This window comes from Dermacentor andersoni, chromosome 3 (assembly GCF_023375885.2).
Source record: "Dermacentor andersoni chromosome 3, qqDerAnde1_hic_scaffold, whole genome shotgun sequence".
NCBI lineage: Eukaryota > Metazoa > Arthropoda > Arachnida > Ixodida > Ixodidae > Dermacentor > Dermacentor andersoni.
This window is the reverse complement of record NC_092816.1, coordinates 40496202-40522458: the sequence shown is the minus strand read 5'-3', so window position 1 is coordinate 40522458 and position 26257 is coordinate 40496202. Positions and strand designations below refer to the sequence as shown.

The following is a 26257-nucleotide window of genomic DNA, read 5'->3' as shown; positions in this document are numbered from 1 at the left end:
TCCTGTTACGTTTCGCCTACAACGCGCGGTAATGCCGGCGCGGATGCAACGGACGCCGGGGCTTTGTTCAAAGCGGCGGACATTTTGGCCCGTCCGACGCCGCCGCAACGCCTACCCGCCAAGCGTGTCCAGGCGTGTTTCAGTGCCACGTGTCTTCGTGTGTGTGTGTGTGTGTGTGCCCACGCTTGTCAAAGCGCGGCATCAGGGGAGCGGAGCTCCCCAAGTGAAGGTTGGCGATGCGTCACTACACTCGGTTCAGCAGGTCTCTCGGCTCGACAGTTCGCGCCGTCGTGGGGTCATGCTCCGCCGTCCCGTGACCTTCATCCCGTGACCTTCTCTTTTGGACCGCGACGCCGAGGGTATAAGAGCAAATGCCCCCGGACGCCAGGAGAGAGGCTCCGATTTGTACTGTTGAGTTACGTGCTCTCCCGTCCCTCCACTTCGGTCGACCTGACCGGCCGCTCTTTTGCTATGTTAGAATAAACAAGTTGTTCTGTTACCAGTCTTCTCATGCTTTGCCGGGACCTTCGGATGCTTCCAGTGGCCCAGGCCGCCAGGCCAACGCTACCCTTGGGGCTTGCGACCCATTGGCAATAACGGGCGTCAGCACCGAGACCCCAACAACTCGTGCCAGCGGTACGATTACAACAGTCCCGAGTTCGGAAGACTTGAGCAATGTGGTAGGAATAGAGAGAGAAAACACGTCTATCAAAATCCGAGAATAGGGTGCACTGGCTGCCCTCTTGGTTCTAGAGTCTGGAGGCAGAAGGCATTGGATGGCGCAATGCCTGGAAATGAAGTTGTGCCATGTCAGGTTACCTGCAATCAGCGATTAGAACATGGTGCAAGTCTATAGGGAGGGCAAGGGCTTCGCAGCAAACGTTGGGAAAGAAAACTTTTTGGCAATGTATGTAGACTGCTGGTTTACTAAGATGTAAATTAATGCTCGATAAAGCTGTAGGCAAGAGAAAACAGAGCTGCCAGTGCATGAGATGGTTTCATAGGATTATTCAGGCCATAGGGAAGTACCTTGGCAAGCTTAAAGATTTTGTTTTCAGCGGATCTCAGCGTTGTTAATATATTCATGGTGTCGCCAGGAGTCTAAACGCAGCTCGATAGTATGCAATGTCAGAGCTGGAACTTTCTCTTATTTGTGCTCCACCTGCATTTCCTGTGAAGGCCACTGATGCAAACTGATGCAAATATTGCTGCAAGCATAGAGAGAGAGAGAGAAAGGTGACGAATTTCAGGAAGAAGCGCACACGTTCAACGCATTAGAAAGAAACGCATCAGCTTCCTTTATTACGTTTCTGAACACAAAGTTGTGAAGACGTCAGTGAGCAAGAGCACCCATGGGATCCCAAGCAGGCAGCACCTTGGGCTCCTTCGAGTTTGCAGCTATCACATCTGCAGGCAGGTACTTTTTGTCTACAACCACTTCGAACACAAATTCCTTGAACCAGTCCCGAGTCATCATGAAGAAACCTGTTAAGAAAGGTTAAGGAGAAAGTCCTTCAACTTCAAAAGGAAAGAAAGATAAAATGGGCACTGTGGAAGTCGGGGCAAAGGGGAAGTGATCGCTGTTCACACTAAACACCTTTCCTAGTTGGCGGCTAACTTATTACACCAGTGTCACATGGGCATTTCTGATCACGACTCGTACCAAATTTCTCCATCGTGATTTTTTTTTTTTTGCACAAGTTATGGAAAGGAGCAAATACAGAAATTCAATTCTGACCAGATTCAGTTGCAATTGGCAGTGCCCTGTGTGATCGGGGTGTACTAAATTAAAGTGGTTGGAAAGTGTGTAGTGTGCGGTTAAATTAGGCTATCAAGCCACTAGGTTTTATATCGAGCCACTCTTACATGCAGCCATATATAAATTGGAAATTCAACATTGTAAAACCTGAAGCAATGTACAAACACAAAATTATGTCAATGACTGTTGATTCTAACAGTTATGCTGAGTTTCAGTCATTGCAATACTTTTCGCCGATTGCCTCCCTAGAGGCCTGTAACACGTTTAAATTAAGTGAGTAAGCGTAAAACTGGTTGCAAACAAAGAAACAGCATGAGTAGATGTTCATTAGCTAAAGTCAGATGCAGGAAGGCTAGGACATGAAAGTATAAGTCGTAGGTGCATTTCTTGATGGTTACTTAGTTAAATTGGGTTTAATGGCACAAGTTCACAATGGTTAGCACAAAGCACAATATTACTGTAATATTGCACTTAATAACAACACTTGTATCTAATACTGCGTGCTTTCAATTGCAACTCCTTGAAGAAAGAGCTGAAAAAAAAATCTACACAAATCGCTGCATACAACATCTAAATTTTCAACCCAACTCTTCTGGAGAATCAATCTTGCTTTGTGTCTTCAGTAGGTGTGTTTAAATGGAGAGATTTCAAATTGAACGCAAGTATTCGACACGTGAGCTTCAAAAGTCATTTGAAGATTGATGTTTTTTTCTGCCTTTAAAAGTAGAACAGCGCTGATCACTAATTTTCTAGTGAAACTGGTTTGTTTAGGTGGATAGAAAATGTGGCCAAAAAAAGAAAAAGAAATCAAGTTGATTTTCTTCATTCAGTACATGCAGTGCTATTTGCAAGTCTGTTCAAGTGGACAACATCTAAATAAGGAAAAAGTGAAGCCACCACCACATTTTTTCAGTTCTCTTACACAGACTTCTCGAAAAATGTCCCACAGAGCTTAAAGGGACACTAAAGGCAAATACTAACTCAACATAGACTGTTTAAATACAATTCCATGAAACCTCGAAATACTTTTTTTCGTGCCAAAAACACTTAGCTTATGAGAAAACTGCGTGTGAAGGGTCCAAATACCTCTATCGCAATTCCAATCTCCCACTACCCAAGCAGGGAGTGGTACCATTGCACATGCCATCACCGTGCTTTGCGGCCATCAGTGAGTAAAATTACACCTGACAGACGGCGGTACGGTGTTTTTCACAATGCGCAAACGCTTGACCATAGAGAAACCGAGCCATGACAGAGCGGTGGGTACATTGCTGCAGCTGCTTTTGGTCAAGCGGCATGGATTGTTCGGGCATCCCGCGACATCACGTGGAAGTGCAATTCTCTGCCACTTGTAGTTAGTGCGAGTTTCACGAGCCAGCAAACCAGCACAGCATTATGTGACAACAAAACTACCGAAACACGAAAGCATGGGTGGAGCAGAGTCGAGCAAAAATGAAACCTTTCGACCACCCCCGTCATTGTCAAGGGTAATTTCAATCAGGTTTCTTTTTCTAAAGATGAAATAAAACTGTGCAATAACACTTTCTTTCATCCTATAATCCAGTACAATGATGTTTTTATAATGAGTGGTTGAGTACTAATGACATAATTTAAATGAGGAGTGCCTTCGTCACTAGACAAGTACTTGAATGTCCCAGGGGAGTCTCTAATAGTGTCCTGCACTTACCTCAATATCTCAATTACCAAGGCTCAGTTCGGGATAACATTAATGCATTAGAGATTCTCGAGCACTAATCAATCCCTTAGCTTGACTAAATATTTGCTTTTAGTGTCCCTTTAAGACTTCTCTCTCCTTTACGTGAAGGCAGGCATGAATGACTGAATTAACCCCACATATGCCTGTACTTGCCCGTACTCACAGTTAAATCTCAATACAACGAAGTAGATAAAATCGGCAATTTGCCTCGTTATGTCAAAATTTTGTTGTATTGAAATGTTGTATTGACCTTTTATGGAAATAAGCACAGTCGCCGATCAAGTTTACTTGCACGAAAAGGGGCCGCAGAATTTTACGAATTATTGGGCAAACGAAAAAAGTAAACTTGAACGAGAAAACAATTCATTTTGATGCACTGCGGGTCGGCGACGAATGATACGGTTTCATGCCACGTCGACATCTTCACATCGGTGGTACAAATTAAATGAAGCCAGCCACGCTTTCGCGTGCACTCCGCCCCCAAGGCTGATAGCGTCGCCAGGACTGGGATGACGCTATCATGAAAAGCGCCGGCAGCGGGGAGCGAATGACGCAACCTCCAATGCCAAACACACAACACGGCTTACATGATGCGCCGTCTCGGCACGGCCTCCTTGCACACGCGGCAGATTACCTCTAAAGCAGGGTGCGCATCTGTATGCGCTCAGCGGCGCTTTACAGCCATGCGCAGACACGGCCGAGACGCACGCCATCAATTGCGACTCGTGCCAACCCCCCTTGCGCGTGCTTGATCACGTTACCTCGAGCTCGCACCCCTCCCTCACTTTCCCTTTGCTCGCGCGGGGACGCGGCAATCGTGAAGCCACAATCTTTCTTCCTCACCCAAGCACACTTTCACTCGCACCTAAAGCACAAAGTGCGTGGGGCGCGATAGGATCTTATTGCACTTCCCGACTTTATAGGGAACGAGATGTGGCTTCATTTCGGCAGTCGCTCTTGTCGCACCGCACGCATGATTTGAGAGATGCATTTGCAAGCCGCCACTTGTAATTCAATAATTTGACCATCTGTGTCTGCGGGAGTTTCCACTTATTGTCTCGGCATTCCTTTGCTGCAGAAGCGAAATTTCGTTATATTGAAATCGCACACACTTCTTAATATTGAGGCTCTAAATACATGGTGTTCTACAGACAAGAGGTTATGAAAAGTTAAATACTTCATTATATTGAGAATTTAGTTATACTGAAGTTCGTTATAAGGTTTAACTGTATTTGAAAACAACAAATATCAAGTTATTCTAAAGTACCTCCATTCGGAAAACTAATGTTCAATTAATATTCAAAACTTGCCATATTTACACACCTTTGAATTGGTACACTTATCCCCGCTTTCACGGTTGCGCTCTGCTGAATCATAACGTGGCTTCACAACAATCATGAGCATTTTGTTGTGAAGAAGAGCTTGACGAGAAAAGTTCGTACACAACTAGTTTCTGACTTGTTATTCTTTTTGCATTAGATGAAGATCCAAATGGTATATACATTAGGAACAGTACTGAAATATACCAGAGTGCTTTAAATAATCAACTATAAGCCCAACCTTCACATGCTAAGTGTGATCCTTTTATACACAAGAAGCATGTTGTAGAGTTTCTACAAATTGTGTCCATACTCTTTAAAATGTCACAATTTTTTTTAATGCGAGTTATACCCATGAATGTACAATAAATCTGTACAGAAATGTCTACTGAAGACACAATGTTTGAATAAAGAGCATGAAAATGAAATATTATACCTTTCTCTCCCGTGTCATCGCCCCAGGAGTTTTCCACACGGAACTTCACTGGATTGCCTTCAGACTGAGGAATGGGGCATAAAAAAAAATGTTAGGACCCCCAGCTGTCACTGAACACCACAGCACCATGCTCCCAAGTATTACTTGCATTTTAATTTGTATTATTTGTATGCTGAGGCCAACACAAATAAATTAACACCTTAAAGGAGTTGAGCTGTTTAGCAGGTACAGACATGGATGGATGGGCCAAATAATTAATTCATTAATTCACCAATGGCTGGAGTAGCCATGTTCGCAAAACAGTATGTACTGAGATGATTGAACTCAGCTGAGGCCAACACCAATAAATTAACACCTTAAAGGAGTTGAGCTGTTTAGCAGGTACAGACATGGATGGATGGGCCAAATAATTAATTCGTTAATTCACCAATGGCTGGAGCAGCCATGTTTGCAAAACAGTATGTACTGAGATGATTGAACTCAGCGAGACATGCTGTTTGAACAAATATCCATAATGTCAAAGGTCATTGTAGCCTCACTGTAACATGTGAAAACAAGTCTGAATTCCTCAGGGCAACAAGCAAAGTTTCACAGCCTCACTGTAACACAAAGCTACAACACTACCCGAATAAATTTATAGCCAATTACAGCACTGGAAGTGGAGTCAATCATGCATGAACATAGACATGGCTATACATGAAGGATAATGTAAGGCGCTTAGAGACCATCGTGCTATACAAACATGTGAAAACCACCCAAGGCTTAGTGTAGAAGCAGGTGCTGTGTAAAGAAAGTGACATGTATGGAGACTGCTGAAATGTGTATAGAGGTGGTATAAGTAAGGAGCGGTTGAAATAAACATGCAACAAAAAGAAGCACAGCACAGTATTAAATTATATACTCAAACAATCCAGTTCCCCGTGATTTACCTTTGCAACAGTGCAACAAATTCTACAAATATTCGTGCTACGAGTGCCAAGTGTGAACTCGAATACAAGCTTTCAAAGTAAAGCATTTGATTGGCCTTCAATGCCCGACATATTTTTTTGTGTTACATCTATACCATGATGCACTAGAACCTGAAAGTGCACTCAATACGACAGCAATTCACAATTTGCAACCAATGAAGGTAAACCAGACACTGCAATCAAGCGTCAGCAGCTAAACACTGTCTGTAAAAGCTCAGATTGTTCACTCACGTCGAGGGACACTCCAGTGAAGAGCATGGCATGGCCCATGCAGGATTCGCCGTAGATGAGGCGATCTGCTCTCGACATCCCTAACGTGAAGGTAGTCCCAAAAAGTGCTTCATAGTCAAAGCTGGAAGGAAGGGGAAAAAAAACTACATTTGTTGACAAGAAACAATGCCAAGCAGCTGCTGCCTACACAGAAAAGTTTTTAATACCCCTGACACACGGGCACTCTAAAGTCCTTTAGGTAAGGGGACATCTACCGGAAAGGCGTTCAAGTGCAGCGACACACGACAAAGGAGTATCTCCTTTACGGCAAAGTTCCTTTTTGGGAAAGGAGATCGCGCAACTACTTTTCGAGCGGAAAAGGAGTTACTCTTGCACACAGCGTGCACAACTCGTCAATAGAAGGAAACCTGCCACACAACTACGGTGCCCATAGGTATTTTTTTTACCTTGTGAAAATGTTTTAATTGTTAGCGGTAATACAATTTGTTGAATAGTGAAGATTTCCTCTAGCTATACTCTCAAACGCTCGCATAACGTCGCTAGTGCCGCCATGTTGAATTCCGGCAGTGTCGTCGTCGTTTGCTGCGCGCATGTGGTGTGTTCACGTCGCGAGATGGAGACTGCACAATCAGCGCCTGCAGGAAATACCCAGAAGAAACCACGGTTGTTGGAATAACATATTGAATAAAACGCGTTACGCCTGCACGCACAAAGGAAGGGACGACAAAGATGTGAAAAAAGACGACAGAAACGTGGGCATCACCAGAATAAACAGCACGCACAGCAAAACACCGGCTGCACATAGTTGCTGGACCAAGTTAAATGGCTGCTAACAACGCAAAAACGCAAATAAAATAAACGACTATAAGCATTATTAGCCATCAACAATGAAAAAATTATATATTTAGGTTCTACAGTAGCTAAGTGTAATTAAATACGCAGGTTTTTAAGAATGTTTTCTCTCTTGTGGCTTCAACAGCCAGCGCTATTTTTCTTGCGGCGTTCATCTGAGGAACTACCTAAAGAACTTCAGTGCGGTGCCGTGTGTCATCGGCGCAACTCCTTTCTGCAAAGGGTCCTTCAGAGTAGCAAAAGGGGTTTACTGGAAAGGACTTTAGTTTTGCCCGTGTGTCAGGGGTATAACATCCGTACAGAGGCGACACTTATAATACCATACTAACTCCTGTAAGGCCTACACTGTTGTCCTTTTCAGATTATCAGCAGGGCTGGTGCAGCTCTCACATGAATCAGGCATATGACTGCCTAGTAGAACCACGACATCGCGAGTGACATGCAGAATAATCAAGACACTGGCTACACACACTTTTCTACACCACTGCTCAGGTTATGCTTGGCTCATCACTACTTGACCCAGAGTCCGCGTTGCTTACCTTGTCACCTGCGCTTACTACTTTATCAGTACATTCCCAACCAAGGTCGTTATGGAGATGTGTGCACAGGCAAGCAACAATGATGAATCCCCCCCCCACCGACCTCAAGATTTTTACTTTCAACGCGGGAGTTCAGGTCTTACAAGAGTAAGTACACAACTTTATATCTCCCAACAGTACAAATCTGCTGATGGGAGATAGCTAGCAGCTGCCATCACGTGGGGCCATGCATACACCTGTACCTTCATCATGTTTACCCATAGACTCTAGACTGCCATTTTGTCTGTTTACGACTGTGTAGTGAGGCCCAAGATAGAGACTACAATAATGTCTTTTGCAATAACAACACAGCACAATGGTGCTGGAGAAAGCAGGTATTTTGTTTGTTGTTTACTTACAACCCTTATGATAGAAGTGCTTTACGAAAGAAGGGAGTGTATTGAGCCGAGGCTGCTAGTGAATTAACTTCCTGTCGATGTTTTCCTGTTTTAACTGGTCACTGGCACGTTTGGGAGCCCATAAGAGTATGCATGCAAATGAATTTATTGAATGAAATTTTTCTTTTCACTCACTTCCCACAAAGGCTCTAAAGTACATGCACATGGACTTCATTAAATAGAAACTGACAAAAAAAATTATTGCAGGAAAAAGACACATGGTGCTAAGTGAAACTAAGATCAAGGAGTAAAGAAAAGAAAGAAACCTGTGTTCTATCAAAGTTGGTGACTATTTTCACAGATGTGAACTTTGCATCGGTGCCTGCTGCCACATGTGGGTGTAAGCAGAGTCAGCGAACGGCATGGCTTCTATGTCATTGGCACTCTGTGCATACTTACAAGTCTGTGTCGAAGAGTCCTCGCTTCAAGTCGCACCTCTTGAGAACTTCACAGCCAAACCACACGGGCTAGGAGACGAATGCACACGGGGAAAAAGAACTTTACCAAAGATGACACAACATGCAGCACTGAATAAAGCTAGCACCTTTAAGAAAGATCACATTGCTTCTTATACAGCACTGAAATGCCTCTACAGCAGTGGTGTTACATCAGGCATGGAGTCGCAAACATGACGCACTGCTCCCAGCGGGCTCTGCCCTACAACACTACTTAGCAGAGGATGAGAGAATGCCTGTATGGGCCATGTAAAAGAGCTCGACAAGGCCCGTGTTTGAGAGCACTGCTCCACAGGCACACTAAAGCAGCAACCACAAGAAACCTGTTTCAGTCACATTTTTGCCGCAGCATCAACCAGCATCACTGAGTCCGTTTCACTCTACATGACAACCACGTTCCTAGCACATGATAATGTGCACCATGAATTACTACACCTGCTTTGCTTCAGTGGCTTCACGTAACACAGATTGCAGGGATCAGAGGTTCACTGTCACAAAGCATAAAATAGGCACACTGATGCAAAGCCACATCGCACAGTAAATAGTAGGTCACCGATATGTTTCTTGATACTGTTGCTTTGAACTTGATTTAGAACCATATGCAATGTCTGCTAAGAACGAATTGACATTAGTTGTAATCTTGCGGTTATTAAGCTCTGGTGCCGTGAACTGCACCACATGGTAACAATATCACTATTTGTTGCAAGCAACTAATAGTTAGCAGTGCTGTATGTGCACATCATGAAACGTAGCTGTGGTTTTATATGGCAAAACAAACTATAAAAATAAATGTTTGTTATTTTCAATGTGTGAATGTTAAGCAGATTAATTTAAATTAGAGTATATTGCTTGTGGTCAAAGATTACCAGACTTGTTGGTGCAGAAAGCACCAGCTATAAGTGGATTTGACTGTACTTCCTTCTGTCAATGTAAATTGTTTTGATGTCAGTCCCCTCTTCTTTTTTTTCGTACAACCAAGTTACAACAATTATCGGTTATGGCAATGAAATTTCCTTGGCACTTGAATATTGTCATAAGTGGTTTCAACTGTATGCTCAAATACTGTGGGAATGCTATCAAGCTACAAATGTCGAACTATACTATATGCGACTCAACATGAAAGCACCGTCATGTGTGCGAATATGAGCTTTTTCACATGTATAAGGACTGCCTACATGATTTTTTTTTGCTTCAGAAGAAGAGCAGCAGTGACTATGTGTCAAGTGCAAACCCACTAAAATATTCTGTACACACTTAAGCTCACTAACACCAGTGTGCAGCAAAAGTCTTGTTGGTTTCTGGTATCCAACCCATTCCAACCTTGACATCCCGAGTGCCAAGAAAGAGGTCTGTTCACACATTGTGCCACTGTGAGAAATTCATGTGACACTTTTCTTCCACCACTACAGCAATGGCACCACTTTACGAAAAGCACTTCTGAAACACTTCTGGGAAAGCTTTTTATGGCCTCAAAGAATACTGATACAAACGTAGTCAAAATCGACTTTCATGTCAGCCAGCTCTGGCTAGTGGCTTGATGGTTTTTTGATAGCACTGTTAGAGATTTGCCCTTAAGGGGATGAGCACAGCATTCCTGATGCAAAATCAAGAACACACCTCATTGGCCTTGATTGAGTCAACAATGGACTGCATAAGCACTTCCATGGGCTGGTTGTTGTAGACTGTCGGGATGCCTCCAACGACATTGCCGAGGCAGTCCACTGTGTAGGCATCACCGAAGGGATTAGAGGGCCGAGTGTCATTCACCAGGCACACCTGCAAGGTGAAAACAATGCAAAACAAGGGCAACTTAACTAGACACAGACAAAACGCAAGCACAGAGTGCTTGTCTCCCAAGCACTCTAGACGGACCAGGCGAATGTGTTCAAAGAACTCATTTCTGACTGGCTGAAAGTAAAACATGCTACCAGAGAGTATGAAGGCAGCCAGTTCAATACACCATTATTCATCTGTAAAGATGGCAAGGGCCTCGTACCTTGCTGGGCATAGTAGAAAAAGTGTAAGGAGAAAGTTATTGGTGAACTGATGGAAAGCAGGCGGGACCTGTGTTGAGTGAAACAAAGGCTGCTGTTCGCTGTAACAGCTTGCACGGTGATGCCACTGCTGCTCAATGGCTGTTGGCATCAAATATACAAAGTCAGCCATGTTGTGATCAATGAGTGCGCTGGGTCTCGTAAGATCAGATCTCGTAAGACACTGAGCTCAATCAGTCATGTGAAAGTAGAGATTATTTGGGGATACCAACTGTTCAAGTACTCTTCCACTACAGAGCAGCAGTTTCAGGTGTCTGCGTGTGCTGAATTCAGAACAGATGCAATGTCTGTGAAAGGTTATCCACCCTTGGCAACCGGCCATCCACTTGCCGTCGCATAGAATGGTTAACATTAATGGCCAATCTGGCTGCTGATGCCGCTGTTCTTCCTCCATCCTCAATCTCACAATTCATGAGAACCCAAAACAGCAAAATATAACTTACATGCAAAAGAAGGTAAGGTGAGGTTAACATAATTGTGCGTAGTTAAGCCACCGTGTTCTACTCTGCAAGAGGCAGGTGGTGTCACCGCACCTTGTCGTCGAAGTTGAAAAGTGGCTTCACATGCTTCTCGTAAAACTCCAACGGAGTGATGGGGCCCAGCCGTTTGTACGCCTTGTTTTTGTCGTAGTACTCCCAGGTGAAAGTGGCCGGGGGCGTTCCGAGACAGATTGACACAATGCGGTACACCTGTACAAGAAGCAAGTATGAAAAAAAAGAAATAGGCTGTAAGTGCCCCTGTCATGGTAGAGCAATATATCTTATACACGAATGAGTACAACACCCCTTCACTACTGGTAGAAGCTTTATTTTCATTAAAGGAAGGTAAAGCTCTCTAATGAAAAATTTAAGGAGGCAGTTCTTTCTGAGAACAAACAATGTATATTAAGAACGTCTCCCTTTTGATTGTTGGAAGTACTATCCTTCTGAAGTTTCGGAAGCACCTAAGCTTTTATAACCCTTCAAATATTGGTATCAGCTGCTGAGTATCATCATTTGTGGTTCCGCATGATGTCTGTTTTATACAGCTAATTCTTAACATTGTGCAAGTTGTAATTGCATTATATTCTGAAGTTCATGTTCTATGTAGTGCATCAGCTTTGCACTAGTACGGTAGGTTGAATACTGAGCAATGCTCAAAACTAGGCGTGCGCAAATATCAAATTTTCAATATAGAAGCGAATTCAATTAATTAGAACCAAGTGCGAATCGAAAACAAGAAAGCAAGTTTATTGCACAGCAAATAGCATGCAGAAATATTATGCTTTGTGATCAACGTAATTCTCTAGTACAACATTTTTCCTTGACAGTATCATAACTGCAGTTATGTGATGTCATGAAGGAACAATAGCTGCTCGACATGTTCCTGCAGCAGAGACCACACTCCTGCATGTCACAATTCCTTCAGGCATGGAGAAGAGCTGCCCACTGGACACACTGGTGTCTGGTATTGCCAGGTGTCTCTGCAAACCAAGCCAAGAGTGGGCACCATGCTTGCGCCACCAACTTACACAGATCTTCATTCTGGCCCAAAATTTCACATAGCTTTCAACCTGCACTTGTGGCAGTGAACATATGTGCAATAAGCAATTGAAAATTGCTGAAGGTTGATGAGCCTATCGAAGACTTGACAGTGCTCACGTGGAAGGAGCATCTTCATTCGCACACCACTACTCGTAGCGCTTATTCTTAAGCAGGTTGGCATCGTCTTGTTATTTCATTGTGCAAACACACAAAACGTTTATTTTGCACGCACTTCTGTTAGGAACTCACTAAAATCAGGGATGTTGTAGTAAACACACAACTTACAGTTTCCATCATCTGCTCTATGGTGGACTGGACGTCGGCATCAGAGCAGCCTTTCGCCAACAGGGTGTACAAATCCAGGGCAAATTCTCGCAGCTGGGAAGAAAAAATATATTCATGCATGTATATTACATAGCCACCTTAATAACAGCCATACGGGAAAAAAAAACTAACAATGGAGCTAAAGAAAACATAGAGGAAATTAATTATGTTAAATCAAAATGTAGGAGGCAGAAACAGATTAACACGATGTTCTGCATCTGCTGCCATTGTCATAGATGATGCTTACCAACTCCCTCAGTGTTAATCTAGTACATACCCATATGCATAAATATCCAAGAAATTGGACAAGAGGATGGTTACCACAATAGCTTAATTGGGAAAGCACCACATGCATAATACGCAAGCGTGGGTTTGGCTCCCACCTGCAACAAGACATCTTTTTGTTCACTTTTAATCCCTCTTACCTTATTTCTACATTTCAATTAAACATACCAAGTAATTTCTCCTGTGTTTTTTCTCGCTTCGTTGCCCATTTCCTCATATGCTTGTGAGCAATTAAGAATCGAGCCCCTCAGATTTCCTTGCTCTTCTCACACAGAGGTATCTTAAGCAATAACGCACACAACACAACCTCCAAAAAGATGTGATACATGGGCAGACTGATGTCCGCTCACTAAAATTTTAATTTCGTGCATCTTATGCACCATTCAATCGCCACGAACCTATACCGACGAAATCAACTGGCTGCTTTGAAGCACAGAGGGCCCAGACAGCACTTTATAATGAATGGGAGACACAGGGGCCATGCAGTCATATGGCAGCACCAGCAACAGTGCTACTACGGCCAGGCCAAGCACAATCTGTATGTTCTGTTCCAGGCACACTGCCCGAACGAGGGGGCTGTTGGCATGTGATAATGGCATTGCAAAATAAGGATAAGCAATGTTGACGAGTTCTTGAAACTAAGCTGTTTGGTTCGTGCTGCTGTCTTGTGCACCACTAATCCTGTATTGTGTGAGGAAACAAATCGGCAGTGCCGTCGGAAATCTTCGGAAAGCACGTGGCACAAATAAAAAGGGCGTGGAGTACAATGTGCGCTTATATGTGTGAGCACACCTTTCTTGCTGCGCATTCCAATAATCATCGTAACACCTGCTTTGGAGCACTTGCATTTTAGGAAGCTACATTTAAACGCCAGCTTGGTCCAAGCGTGACGCACATCATCTAGCATTCACTGGCAGCAACTACAGATGTGTGCATGCTGCAGTTTGGCGGCCCAGCCTGGGCTTGACACTTGCTGAAAGCGGGCCAATCCAGCCTGACGATGAACCAAAAACTAGGGGCTGCCAGGTCCTGGCCCGAACTCACAAATCTTTTCGTTTGTATGTGCTCTTTGCCATCAGCAGGCTGCCGTCGCTATTGATATGTCAGGCGTCAGGATAGGCTGTAATTTTCTCTTATGAGCAACTGTAGCGCGAGACTTTGTGCACTCTGGCCCAGCTTAAAAGCGAGCTTGTGCCTTCAGATCATGCAGTCAACGAAGGCAGATGCAACAAATTGAGCTTTCCACTTTTTTCTCGGTGCACCTGCATGAAGTGGCTCGAGCTTCAATACATTACACATTCACCAACAATAATAAATAAAGGTGGGCGAATGTCACATTTTTTTGTATATGAATCAAATATCAATAGTGAAATGCAGATATAGAAATTTACAGCAGGAATATTTATTTCTGCGTGCATATTTCGGTATGCCAGTAATGACAAGAAAGAAAAAAAGGAGTCTATTAATTACAAAGATTCAGTCTTGAAAACAATTAATACTTTTGATTAAGAATGACACAAATAGCGTCTCAACATATCTATCAATGACTGTCAGTAATAAGAAAATGGTTGCCGAAAAAAAAAAAAAATGTCAGAAGCTGTAGAAAAAAAAAAGAAAGCTGCTGAAAGACTTGTGTGCCGCAACGACATGTAAAAGCAGTAGTTGCAAGAAAAACGTCCCAGCTTGTAGCATCAAAGATAAAAATGCTACATGGCTAGACTGCTGAAAATGACAGACTAGTACAAGCAATACTCACACGTCGTGTATGGTACTGCCGCAAAATCTCAAACAAGACTACCATCATAAATTTTTTTTTTTTTTTTTGCATTCCTTCAACAACATTTATCGTTTCACTTCTATTAACTTGAGATACACTGTTTAGCAGATGGAGAACAACAACAAGGCTTTAGCAATCAATTGGGTAGTGTGAAAAAGATTGGCTAATTTCAAGAACGTATTTGATGATACCAAATAAGTAGTTGTTCTTCGAATATGAATATTAGTTTGTAATATTCTGTTCGCATTTGAAACTACAAGCATTCGCCAACCCTAAAATAAATGAAAACATGGGGCGTGACTATGTACTAGTAATGTATTGGAGAGCAAGCGGAAGAAGATGTGCGAAGAAAGAACGTGTGCGAAAATATGTGATACATGTCACCGGCACCATATTCCCACACCATTCCCTAACTTATTTGCATCAATAACAAAAATCTAAGAAAAAGCTATTCCCATCAACAAAAGTCTATGAAGGAAAAAAAAAAAGCCAAGCCACTGCAATGAGCCTTCGTACAATTTACGATTTCCAGGGAAATCAATAAAATTCCACCTTCCCTAGCTTCCAGGCGGTGCTTTTGTAACCACTGTGACATCTATGCGCACAACAGTAAACAGAAGTTTTTTGTTTTCGTTTTTTTTTTTACTGCTTACAATGTTTACGTTGCTAGAGGCCATCCTCACCCCTGAGCGGCAGCAAGCAGGGATCACAGATTTCTCCATGGCACTCGCCACAAGGTGCTGTATGTCCGATTCGAAACGGCCGTACACGAAGCCTATAGGGGCGTGTGCTGCCTGGGAACAGCAAGCACCGGAGTAGATAGAATGGTCAAACCAAGTAGGAGAGAACAACCTTGCTGGTAAGGAGCTGGTTGAAGCGACGTGATGACTCGGAGGTGACCGACTCCGGATAGCACTGTTTGGGCACGAGTCCATGCTTGGCCACGAGGTTGTGTACCATGTGCCACTGGCCTCCGTCTTCAAGGGGTTCGCGGAGTAGAAAACTGAACAGACGGCCCTCGACGGTCTCTCCCCGTCGCCACATTTCGACCACATTGTTGAGGAAGTAATTGCTCCGCTCCACCTGCGGTAGCACAAGGAAGATGTAAACAAATATGACAGCAAAGTTGGCGGAAAACTGGCAATGTCTGCACAACATTTTAATTGATTGTTACAATCATACAAAACCAAGGGAAGCATATTTGAACAAGTAATACATAGCTCACGTATAAACAATTTAAAAATGGGAAATTAAGGAGGACAGAGAGGCAACTTGCCAAAAGTGGGAGCCACAGTCGCATCTTCCGCACTGTGCACGCAATGTTCCACTGTTGAGCTACTGCAGCAGCCACGTTACGGCAGCCACCAACAGCGAGCTGCCTTTTCTGACTACTTTCCTATCCTTTTTCCTCATTAGTACTTCTACATTCTCAATTAAAGAAGCACGGTCAATTTCTCCCTGTGGTTTTCTTGGTTTCATTGTTTGTTGGCTTCACGTAATTGGACTGAGCAAAGTTGAGCACCTTAATTTGTTCTTCTCACTCTATTAGTTGATTGGCTGATTCAGTTTTTCATCTCAAAGCCACATCCGGGTAATAAGTACAGCACAGTGATGAGTGCCAACAGGGTTCACTTTTACTACATGAAGCAGGCCCTTTGAAATGCATAAAAATCACTGCAGCATCACATCTGTAGCGACGACGGTTGGCATGAGTTAGGTAGCGTTCAAGTGACTTGCTCATGTGCAAATAAAATGCAACAATAGAAACAGTTGAAACACACCTACACAAAGGCGCTGCAAGAATTCTGTTGACGGATCTCATGCAACAATGCAATTAATTCTTCCCCCTTCATATAGAATGAAGAATGTTCCCAACCCCAAGAACAATCCTCCTGTTTGGTGAAAATATACTGGTTTGAATTTCCCCATTCAGCTGTCATGCACCCGCAACAGCACACAGTGCTTGAAACTGTCAACAGTGCAAACGCAAGATGCTATTTCAAGAAACAAAGAGGTAGAATGAAAGAACAAGCATGGGCTCTGTCAGGGACCTTCCTATTTTTTTTTACTACGTTATAGATATGTGACTTTTAGAGACATGCATGAACATAAGCCTCTTTTTTTTTTTGAGCTACTGTCATTCTTCTCATGGTTTTCATTTTTCCTTTCTAATCAGCTCAGCTGTATATGTAGTTGTGAACATGATGTACATATTTCATGACACTGTCCTGAAATAAACAGCTGGAAGAAGCAGTGGTCCTTCATCCCTTCATGACATGTGCATGCCTTCGTGGCATATATTTGCAATTTCAATAAGGCACAAGTAAAAGGAGTACTCATACACATTTTAGATATTGTAGAATCGCTACCACATGCTTGTGTGCAAAAGAATATCGCTCAGCAAGTAAGAATGTTGGGAAACACTAGTAAGGTACAAGATATTTTAATCTGATGCGAAAGTTGGTATCCAAAAGTAGGACCTGGCATTATCGACATTACTGTAACGACAGCAAAATTCGCAAAATCGCAAATTGTAGAGTAATAAGACTATGTAAGATGACATTACTCCTTAAAAAAAATAATGCAGACCCACCGAAAATGTTGGAATCTACGTCAAGCGAAGCTTTTGTGAAGTGGCTACTCAAATTGCTCTAAAACTGTTAGAATCGTACACTGTGTTTTGGCAGCATTTTGACTACGTGCCTGCCCAGCAAAATTTGGCGACCGCTAACAGGCAATCCACGTTAATCATGTGACCATGGATTACACTCGGCCTAACTTATACTACTGCGCTTTCTCCAGGATCAGCCCACGTTATTCGACAAGAAACCGACAAAGCAGAAGTGGCACTGTTTGTTCTTTCATCTGCAGGGCTAGTACAAGTGGCTATATGTAAGGCGATTTGTTGTACGAGTGCTGCCCTACTGAGTGCTTTCCTATGAGTGCCGTGAGCTACGAATGTTGCAAGCTATGCGCGAGATATAAGGTGTCGGTGACAGCAGCAGTTGCTTGCAGCTGCAGCCTTGGTCAGCAAAGATTTGGAGAGTTGGCAAAGAAAGCTACTTCTTACCCCCGAATGCAGAGATCTAACTTGGATCAGGCTTGGACTTGACTTGACGAAGTCGGCCCGAAGCAAGAGGCGGACTTCAAAACGCCCAAGTCAGCTTTCACGTTTCATATACGCTCAAGCTGACTTGCTTCGTCAAGTCAAGACTGTGCTTCAACGCAAAAGCAGGTTGCTCGTCTGTGTTCGAGGTTAAGAATACATTTATTAGCGTAAGGCACGTTTTACAGCAAAAAAGTATGTATCTTTCCAAATTTCCACCAGGGCATAAGTGCTGAAGTATAGTTTGCGTAAACTTATTGCATCTGGCTACGTCCGCCGCTGCGATGGGCAGTGTTGCTTGCGGAAAGCGCGCGTTCCCGGCGGGTTTAGGTGGTCTTCAAATTTCGGTGTTTTGGCGCGCTTTTTGAGTTGCAGGTTTCACCATTTTTTCAAGTCGCCGCTACACTTTTAGGCGACAGTGTATTTGAGTGCAAATCAATTTTATCGTCACATTTATTTTGGTTTTAGCTTATCTTTAACTCAGAGGTCTTGTTGCATGTTTGTTGCCATAGAGAAGCGAACGAAATGGTTGGTTCGTATGGTGGTCTTTAAACGGCTTTTGTTCTCGATTGCCGCAAGGCGTTCATGCGCCATCTGGGCCGGCAACCGGATACAAAAGGCCGAGACGAGGCATACGGTCGGTTTCTGAGGGAACTCGCGCGTCCCTTTTCGCCTATAGGCATTCCAGGAGGAAGGCGACGGCCCGTGTTCTGCTCGGGCTACGTGACCCATTGAAGAAAAAGCCAACCTATTCGAACGCCCTAGGCCAGAGTCCCCTGCCCGGACCCATATGGGTGACAACACCCGATAAAAAATAAAATAAATAAGTAAAATGACACCTGCAAACGATTTGTCTGCTTCACATGGAGGGTTTGTCGAGAACAACGAGAGGGAGAGTGCGGCACAGTCGTAGACATCGCAAATTGGCAGTGCGTGTCATCTGCTAGAAAAGTGTCGTCTGTTAGGAAAACAAGTTGTGGGGCTCGCGCGAAGGCCGCGCGCCGCATTTGGTACGAAACTGCTGTTCTGTCAACAGGCTTTGACGCTGAAATGTCGCACTCACGTACGGTCTCCTCCCAAGAGAATGCACCGCAACGCAAGACGGCAGCCCGTTTTAAAGAAGACGAAAAGAGGCTGCCGACGACACTCCTGAACGACTACAAGCATATTGTGGAATGCAAGAAAACTGATGTCGCGTCGTTGACCAAGAAGAACCAGACATGGAAAGAAATAGCAAAACATTAGAATGCCAACCACGGGATTACGCGGCGCGATCACCTGCAAATGAAAAAATGCTGGACCAACCTGAAACAAAAGCGGAAAGAGGAAGCTGCGGAAGAAAATGGAAAGCGCCACAAAACTGGTAAGCGCACATGTTCTGCATGACTGACTTATTTGGGCTACCTTTTATTATGTGTAGTCACAGGAGATGAGAAAATACGCTCGCAATCAATCTTTCCGCGACTGCGGGAAGCGCACCAGCATCGGGCGCGGGTGCTTCGTGATGAGCAGTCACCTTTCCAACTGCGCGGCACACTGTTGACTGAGGAATGCGGACCGGACCTCCGGTGACTGTTTGAAACGTTCCAGCGCCGTAAAACATCACAGCCATCAGCAACTGCAGCATGGGAGGCACACAGTCGGTCCTCTGTTGTCCCCGCTTACCCGGATAGGCAACATAGCGAGAAGTCGCACGGCGTTGTTCTTGAATCTGTAGCGACCGAGGAATTGTTCGTCGTCGTACAGCTCCATCGGATTCCCTCGGTCACGTAGGGTGGGTCGCGGAATTTTCGGCAAGGGCTGCGTCTCTGAAAATGCTGTATCCATGGCGTAGCAAGCAAACTCGAAAGCAGCTAACCTCCGCGCGACCTCCTTTCAGGAGGCTGCCATGTTGGAATAACACATGAAGTCAGTTTCAAGCTAGCCCGGGAGCAGGCTTCAAACTTGAGCGGACTTCGACGCAGCCAAGTTGTTCGCAAGTCGTCCGCAAGATCAAGCACGATTTACGACGCGCGGTGAAGCTGTCTTGAGACTGCTAGAAGTCAAGTTCGAGCCAAGTTAGATCTCTGCATTTGGGGGTTAAAGATAAGTGTTCAGTCCTTGTTCCTCTGTGGCTGCCACAGCAACTGCAGGAATGCAGCGAGCCAGTTTTTTATGGTGTGCGATGATTATGACTAATAAGAGTTTTATAGATGCAAGGAAGTCAAGACACATACACCCTTGAGCACAGGCAGCAAAGTGGTTTTAATATAGCAAAACTATTTAGGGTGCTCTGATGATTGCCACTAATTTACTAAGGTTTAGAGGGCTTGAGCTTTCATGTAATGTGGGAAAAAAAAATCCGGAAAATATCATACAATTACTCTTTTACATACAATAAAAAGCAAAATATGGCTCTCACCTTGTCCCAAAAGAACAGGTATGCGGAGCTGAGTTCAAGTTCCTCCAGCTGGAAGTGCCTCATGAGTGGTACCCGAATCGCATTCAGGCAGGCAAAGAGCCAGCATCGTCCAGTCACCTTCTGGTTCGAGGGTGGTCTCCCTTCGACATCCACCTGTCCAAAAAAGCACAAAATTCATGCACGTCGTTATTTTAGGCTTGCATGGATCAAAGGACAGTGGTTCCCTTTTTCATCTCAATACAACAAGTGGAAAAAGGAATGGTGCGTACTATTGTGGACAAATGAAATATGAACGAGTGAGAGCTAACTAAAACGCATCCTTTCGTTTCTGCTTTCCGTATCAGTATGTGGAATATCAAAATAACTACGGCTTGTATTCTAAGTGTGAGGCCTATAACATCTGCAACGAATGGATAAGTAGTGGTGCGAAATTGCTCTAGAGCTACTGTTAACAATTGTGAAAGGTGTTTTACTTTGTTATTTATTGTTCGTGCTTTATTTGTCCATGATGGCACAGGACCCTGTGCACGAGGCAAGAGTGCAGCTTCCAGAGAGACCTAGTACAGGTATTTCATAGCAGCTTCACAAGTCATCTTGTTTATCTCGTTTCTTGCTTCCTTCCCAACAACCCAAAATTCTGTTCATGGAAAAGTTGGCATATATAAAATTTGTGGGGAGCACACGCGCCCATCTTCCCCCGTGCCGTCGCGTCGAGAGCCGGCATAGACAGGGGAGAGGCGCACTTTGCCCTCTCCCGATTCTCCCTCGCTCTCGCGACGCGCACGCGCCCTTCCTCCCCGACTCGCGGGCAGGTAGCTGACGGGCGAAGAGGACACTCCCCTCGCCCAGGTAAAAAGGTACAAAACAGCACGACCAGGGGAGACCCTCTCTCTCTGAGGCCGGACCCATAACCTGCCGGACTGGAGTACCTGCCGCTACCCGTGAGTGACCACGTTGCCTGACTATGCCGGGCAACGAGGCCAGCCTATTTATTACTATTACAGAGAGGACGCCCCTCTGCCAGTGTTCTTTATTGCCGGTAGCAATAAACGTTCTTACAGTTGACGCCGCTGGTTGCCTTATTCGTTCGAACCCGACGTAGCCGCGATTTCCGCGCTACGGGTTGGGGAGTAACACAAAGCGACTGCGTGGGGCTAGATCCGGAGCTCGCCTTCAGCCCTAGCCGCACGCAGAGTAGAACCCCCACAAATTACAGAAGAGTACCTACCACCGTAGGCCTTAGTGTCTCTTTAAAGCTAATTCCGCCTTCCTCGAAGCTCTAACACAACATTGCACCTCTCCCATCTGCACAGATGTCTTAAGGTTATTCTCAAACAAACTATTACGCAGTGGCCAGTAAGCTGAGTGACAAGAAGGCAAGCTTGCCATGAACACTCAGACATGTGCAGTATCTACTTGCCTTGTGTGAAACCACATGATTTAGTTGAGCCGTGCGTTTCTGGCACAGGTCTTTGATGTCGACCTTGGTGCAGACATTTTGCGCAAGCCGGTTCCTAGGTTCCTTTTCAAATTCCTTCTGGAATTTTTCTAGAGTTTCTCGACGTAAAGCTGCAAGGGTAAAAAAGGAAACCACAATTAATCATCGATCCACTCACAGACCTGCCAAATGCAACTTTGGCTAATAACAAATCCAGTGAAGGCACACACGTACTTGGCCTGCACTCTGAATAAGGGCATACAAGACTAGATGACGCTTGCGGACAGCATAAGCATGCATGCAAGAACACTAGGTAGGTATGTTGCATGAGCATTTGGACTTTTAGGGAAATACATTTGGACTCTGAATAAGGACATACAAGACTAGATGACGCTTGCGGACAGCATAAGCATGCATGCAAGAACACTAGGTAGGTATGTTGCATGAGCATTTGGAGTTTTAGGGACAACTTCACTCCTCCAGTGTGACATTATTATTATTATTTGTTTTGAACACATAGACACATACACAGTTAACAGGAAAGGGAAAGCGAGGAGCAGGCTGGCAACTGCCACCGGAAGGGGCACAACACCTGCCTACTCTTCTGAAGGGAGGTGACAGCAACACAGAAATGGAAGATAGGAAGGAGGGGAGGAAAAAGGAAAGAGGAAAGGAAGAGCAACAGGACAAATCTAAAGACTACAGTAGAACTCGATACTGGAACAATGACACCTCATCAGTGTACTTCAAGAAGTATACTGACACATATTTTTGATGTAGTAGAAACTTAAGTAGACACTTTTTGTACATAAAAACATGGCACATGGCAAGTATGATGGCTGGGAATTACTTAAAAGGCATTATAATTTTGGTTTGGTTTGGCTTCTTTTGGTTTCGACGCTTGTGATGACTGTTGCCTGGACCAAGGAAATATTTTTGGGTGGTCCTGCGCACTAGCAGCCCCCCCCCCCTCTCCTCCCCCGGTGTACATATTGTCTTTCTCTTCTCGTCCGTGTTCAATTGTGCACTGGAACGATGTTTCATAATGCTACGTGTACGTTGTTGCGTGTGTCATGTTCACAGCGCAGTTTTGCAAGTTTAACAATCACCTGGGAAGTTCACCAACAAGTGCACTGAATCTACAAAGAACTAAACACTTCCTAACCTCTTATGTAATCAGAAAACTTGTCTCAATAGAGGTCATCTTCAGGAAGCATACTCAAAATGTGGTATATGATGCGAGACTGCATTGTTTTGTCAATCCAGCCCGCAGTGTTTGGGATCAGTCTATAATTTTATTTTTCCTGCCCGCCTCCTGTAGTTTGCTTTTGTGGAAGGATAAATTTATTGCCCAGTGTAAAACTGCAATAGTGTAGACAATGACATGCTGGTCGTGCTTCATTGTCTGGAGCTTTGTTTGACACTGATTTCTGCATGTGACTGTTAAGTTTGGTCTTGCTTCTTCCTTTCATAATATGAAATTTCTGACACATATTTCACATTATATATTCTCTCCACCTGAAAGTTTTTTCATGGAATCTGTCATTCGCAGTCTGTTTTGTTTCAATTTAATAGGAACACTTAACAGCCTCAAAGTTCTTAAAGTCAGTGTGCCTATGGCAAGCCAGTGCACTATCATCACAGCTCAATCTTTCTGTACTGACTGGCAGCCACAAATACTACACCAGATGTGAACATATCTGCAGGAAACAGACTTTGTTAATGTTATCTGCCGTCGCGTGTACTCTGTGCACCCTTTTTGCATTATCTGAACAGTCTATGCTCTTCACTGAAACATTTAGCCTCCACTGACATATGGTGCTACTTAAGGATATCATGGTCTAGAAGTTGGTTAATTACATTCAATATAGCGCTTTACTGACACACAAGATGTTTACTGACCTCAAGATGTTTGCGATAAACATAATAGTTAGCACTTTCAGAGCAAGTGACTTGTACGCTTTCTTAAACAGAATGCTATTTAGTTTTGTTAAACTTTACTTCCCTTTAAGGATTGAATCAAGGTTAGCTGGCATCCCAGCTACTTGTGATACATCAGCACGGTAGAGTTCCTAAGATGTGTGATGCTCAACAAAAGCTTTCCACAAAGAGGAGGAACACTTTGACAAGGGTACTGAGGGATTAATGTTCAGATCCTATATCACAATATGAAACTTAATGCCACAATAATAGGTCTAGTGGTAGGCTTACTAAGAACATAAGCCCACACGTAAATGCACGGCTAAACAGTCAATCCAAGTTGTAAATACATAGACAAAAACACATTAAACATTACAAGAAGTCTGTTCTGCAACTCTGCACTTGCTAATAGGCTGGCTCATAACAGGAACAGAACTATGGCAATGAAAAGAGCAACATAAAATAAATCTTTGCTGTTTCTTCAAAATTTTGCCTGGCCTAATGAATGAAAAGGGCCCAGTGGCCTGAAATAATGCCACATTCAGCTGAAGTTGTCAGTGCAATATATATTCCTTGGGGTGGCAATATAAAGTTGCCTTTTCAGCATTCTATAGGACAGATCTGTAACTTGCAATGAGAGCGGAAATCACGTAAAATAACAATGCTGCACCTGGCGAAAACTGAACAGTCCTGCGCAGTTCAGTTTTATTATACGTGTATTTTTTGCATGTGTGCTATTTTCAGGGTGTACCCGCTGCCAGGTCAAATCGAGCAACAGAAATGAAAAAAAAAAGAAACTGAATTAGAACAATTTACGCTGCTCGCTACTTTCATTCAAGGTTCTTTTTTTCCAAGCAGGACACTTCAAAATAAAAATAAAGAAATAATGCGTGCTCGCCGGGCAAAGGTACAGTTCAAAGGTACGAGAGTTGGGTTCATTCGCCGCGGTTCAAAAGCCACAATAGCGTGAGTTGGAAAAACTTAGAGTGCACAGGGGAAGCCAGCTTCACCGCGCGCCAGCGCGAAAGTAGATTTAAAGAACGAGTGTATAGATCTCAAAGTGATGGCTAAAAAATGAACTCTCAAAGCGCAGTGCGCCGTGGCGCAAGACCAGGATGTTCTAGTGCGGTATACATGCATATTCTCGCTGAAGTAGCAAATATTCGTCGCCCTTACCGAATGCCATCACGGAAAGAACGAAGCAGCAACAGCAGCAGTCCACAGAACAGAGAACACCGAGACGCTCCGCGCTCCGTCCACAGGGTTGTGCGCAGGCGAAAAGAAAGGAGCGAAGCGCGACTGCAACCAGTCGCTGCGGAGTGCCGGAAATGTGCGATATGGCAGCACAGAGAGCCTCCGCTGTCCACAGCGCTCTCTACGCGCGGATGAAGATGTCTCTTCCCCCTGTCACACGGAAGTTCTCCGATGCTACCCGCTACAACGGCACCACGGTTTGTTTCGGAGGCTCAAGAAGTGAGGCAGGCTGAAAACGGATTACCGCTGCCCTATTTTACATTTGTAGAGTTTTGTGGAACAACCGTAGTTTTGTAGTTTCGAATTATGGAGCAGTGTTGCCAACGAGAAGTACGATTTTCGCTGTCATGGGAGAAAACATTAGGCAGAGCAACGAGCGACGCTTGGCGCGAAACTCGTTTTTTTTTTTTTTTTTTTTTTTTGGTACCCGTAACTTGTAGCTTCACGTGCCTCACAGTTCTGCAACTTTTCAACTTCAAATTAAAGAGCTCGAAATCACTCGTGCAGGACCAAGCAGTAGGCCAAGGAGGTTATATATATATATATATATATATATTCTTTTGGAGTGGTAGTCCATTGGTCGTACAATATATATTATTCTATGAAACTCCATGCCTTCAGCCGCCTAAGGGAGCGAGTGAAGCCGCGGCGGCCATATTGGTAGAGGCAAAAGACAGCTTCCCTGGTTATCCACCTTCACAGATTGGAATGGCTCATGGCCATAATATTTTATCCGGTGCGCGCTTGTGAAGCTGCCCTGCCGTGGCTATGCCTGCGGTGCGGGAACACTAAAACCAACAGGTTTGGCTTCAATTGCGGTGCGCGATGCTCCCTCCTAACTTCTCCTTTCTCCATGGCGCGTCCCCAGCGTAGTGTTACGATTGGCGTGTAACACCCCGGGCAAAAAGAATGCTCAAAGACCCTGCTTAACAGAAACGGAGGGTAGATTCCTAACTTGCTATGGTTGTCTCGAGTGGTTGCCGGTCTGGCGGGCGCTTCGCAGTGTTTACAGGCACCTTTGTGTGTGTGCGACCAAGGGGAGAACCCTTTCACAAGCTGCGCGACTCTAGGAGAGACCCTTTCCGCGAAATGACCGACTCTAGGGGAGGCCCTTTCCGCGAACCAACGTCGCCTAGAAGAAAGGGTCAGCCGCCTACGATCCCGGACCCGCAGGTTTCCGCCAGCGGAGGCAAGCAAGTGCAACGTCGCCTAGGAAAGTGGGAGCAGCCGCCAAGCACCGAAATGACTCAGTGCATGTCACGTGACGTTGACGTGAGCAAGATCCCACCTTCGATTTCAATTCATTCATTCTCTTCTTCTTATCCTTTACCAACCATTGAATAAACAGTGCAATTTCGCACTAGAAATCGTCTCGCCCTTGCCTGGTCGCCATGGTATATCGGACGCCTGCAGCCCGCCGACGACGCCACGCTACCCAATAGTAACGCCGGTCGAGGTTACC

General features: G+C 44.4%; 1 protein-coding gene across 1 annotated transcript; it reads right to left on the bottom strand.

The window, feature by feature from the left end:
- Positions 1 to 1274: 1274 nt before the first annotated feature.
- LOC126517464 (bleomycin hydrolase) lies at positions 1275 to 25350 on the bottom strand. The gene is made up of 11 exons (XM_050167189.3): positions 24718 to 25350; positions 21604 to 21752; positions 20184 to 20336; positions 15529 to 15759; positions 12576 to 12668; positions 11301 to 11456; positions 10331 to 10489; positions 8658 to 8725; positions 6431 to 6551; positions 5232 to 5295; positions 1275 to 1485 (listed from the first exon to the last, which is right to left on the bottom strand). Exons 1-11 carry the CDS (start codon positions 24725 to 24727, stop codon positions 1334 to 1336), a joined length of 1356 nt encoding a protein of 451 aa, XP_050023146.1. The 5' UTR covers positions 24728 to 25350; the 3' UTR covers positions 1275 to 1333.
- Between the last annotated feature and the right edge of the window lie 907 nt (positions 25351 to 26257).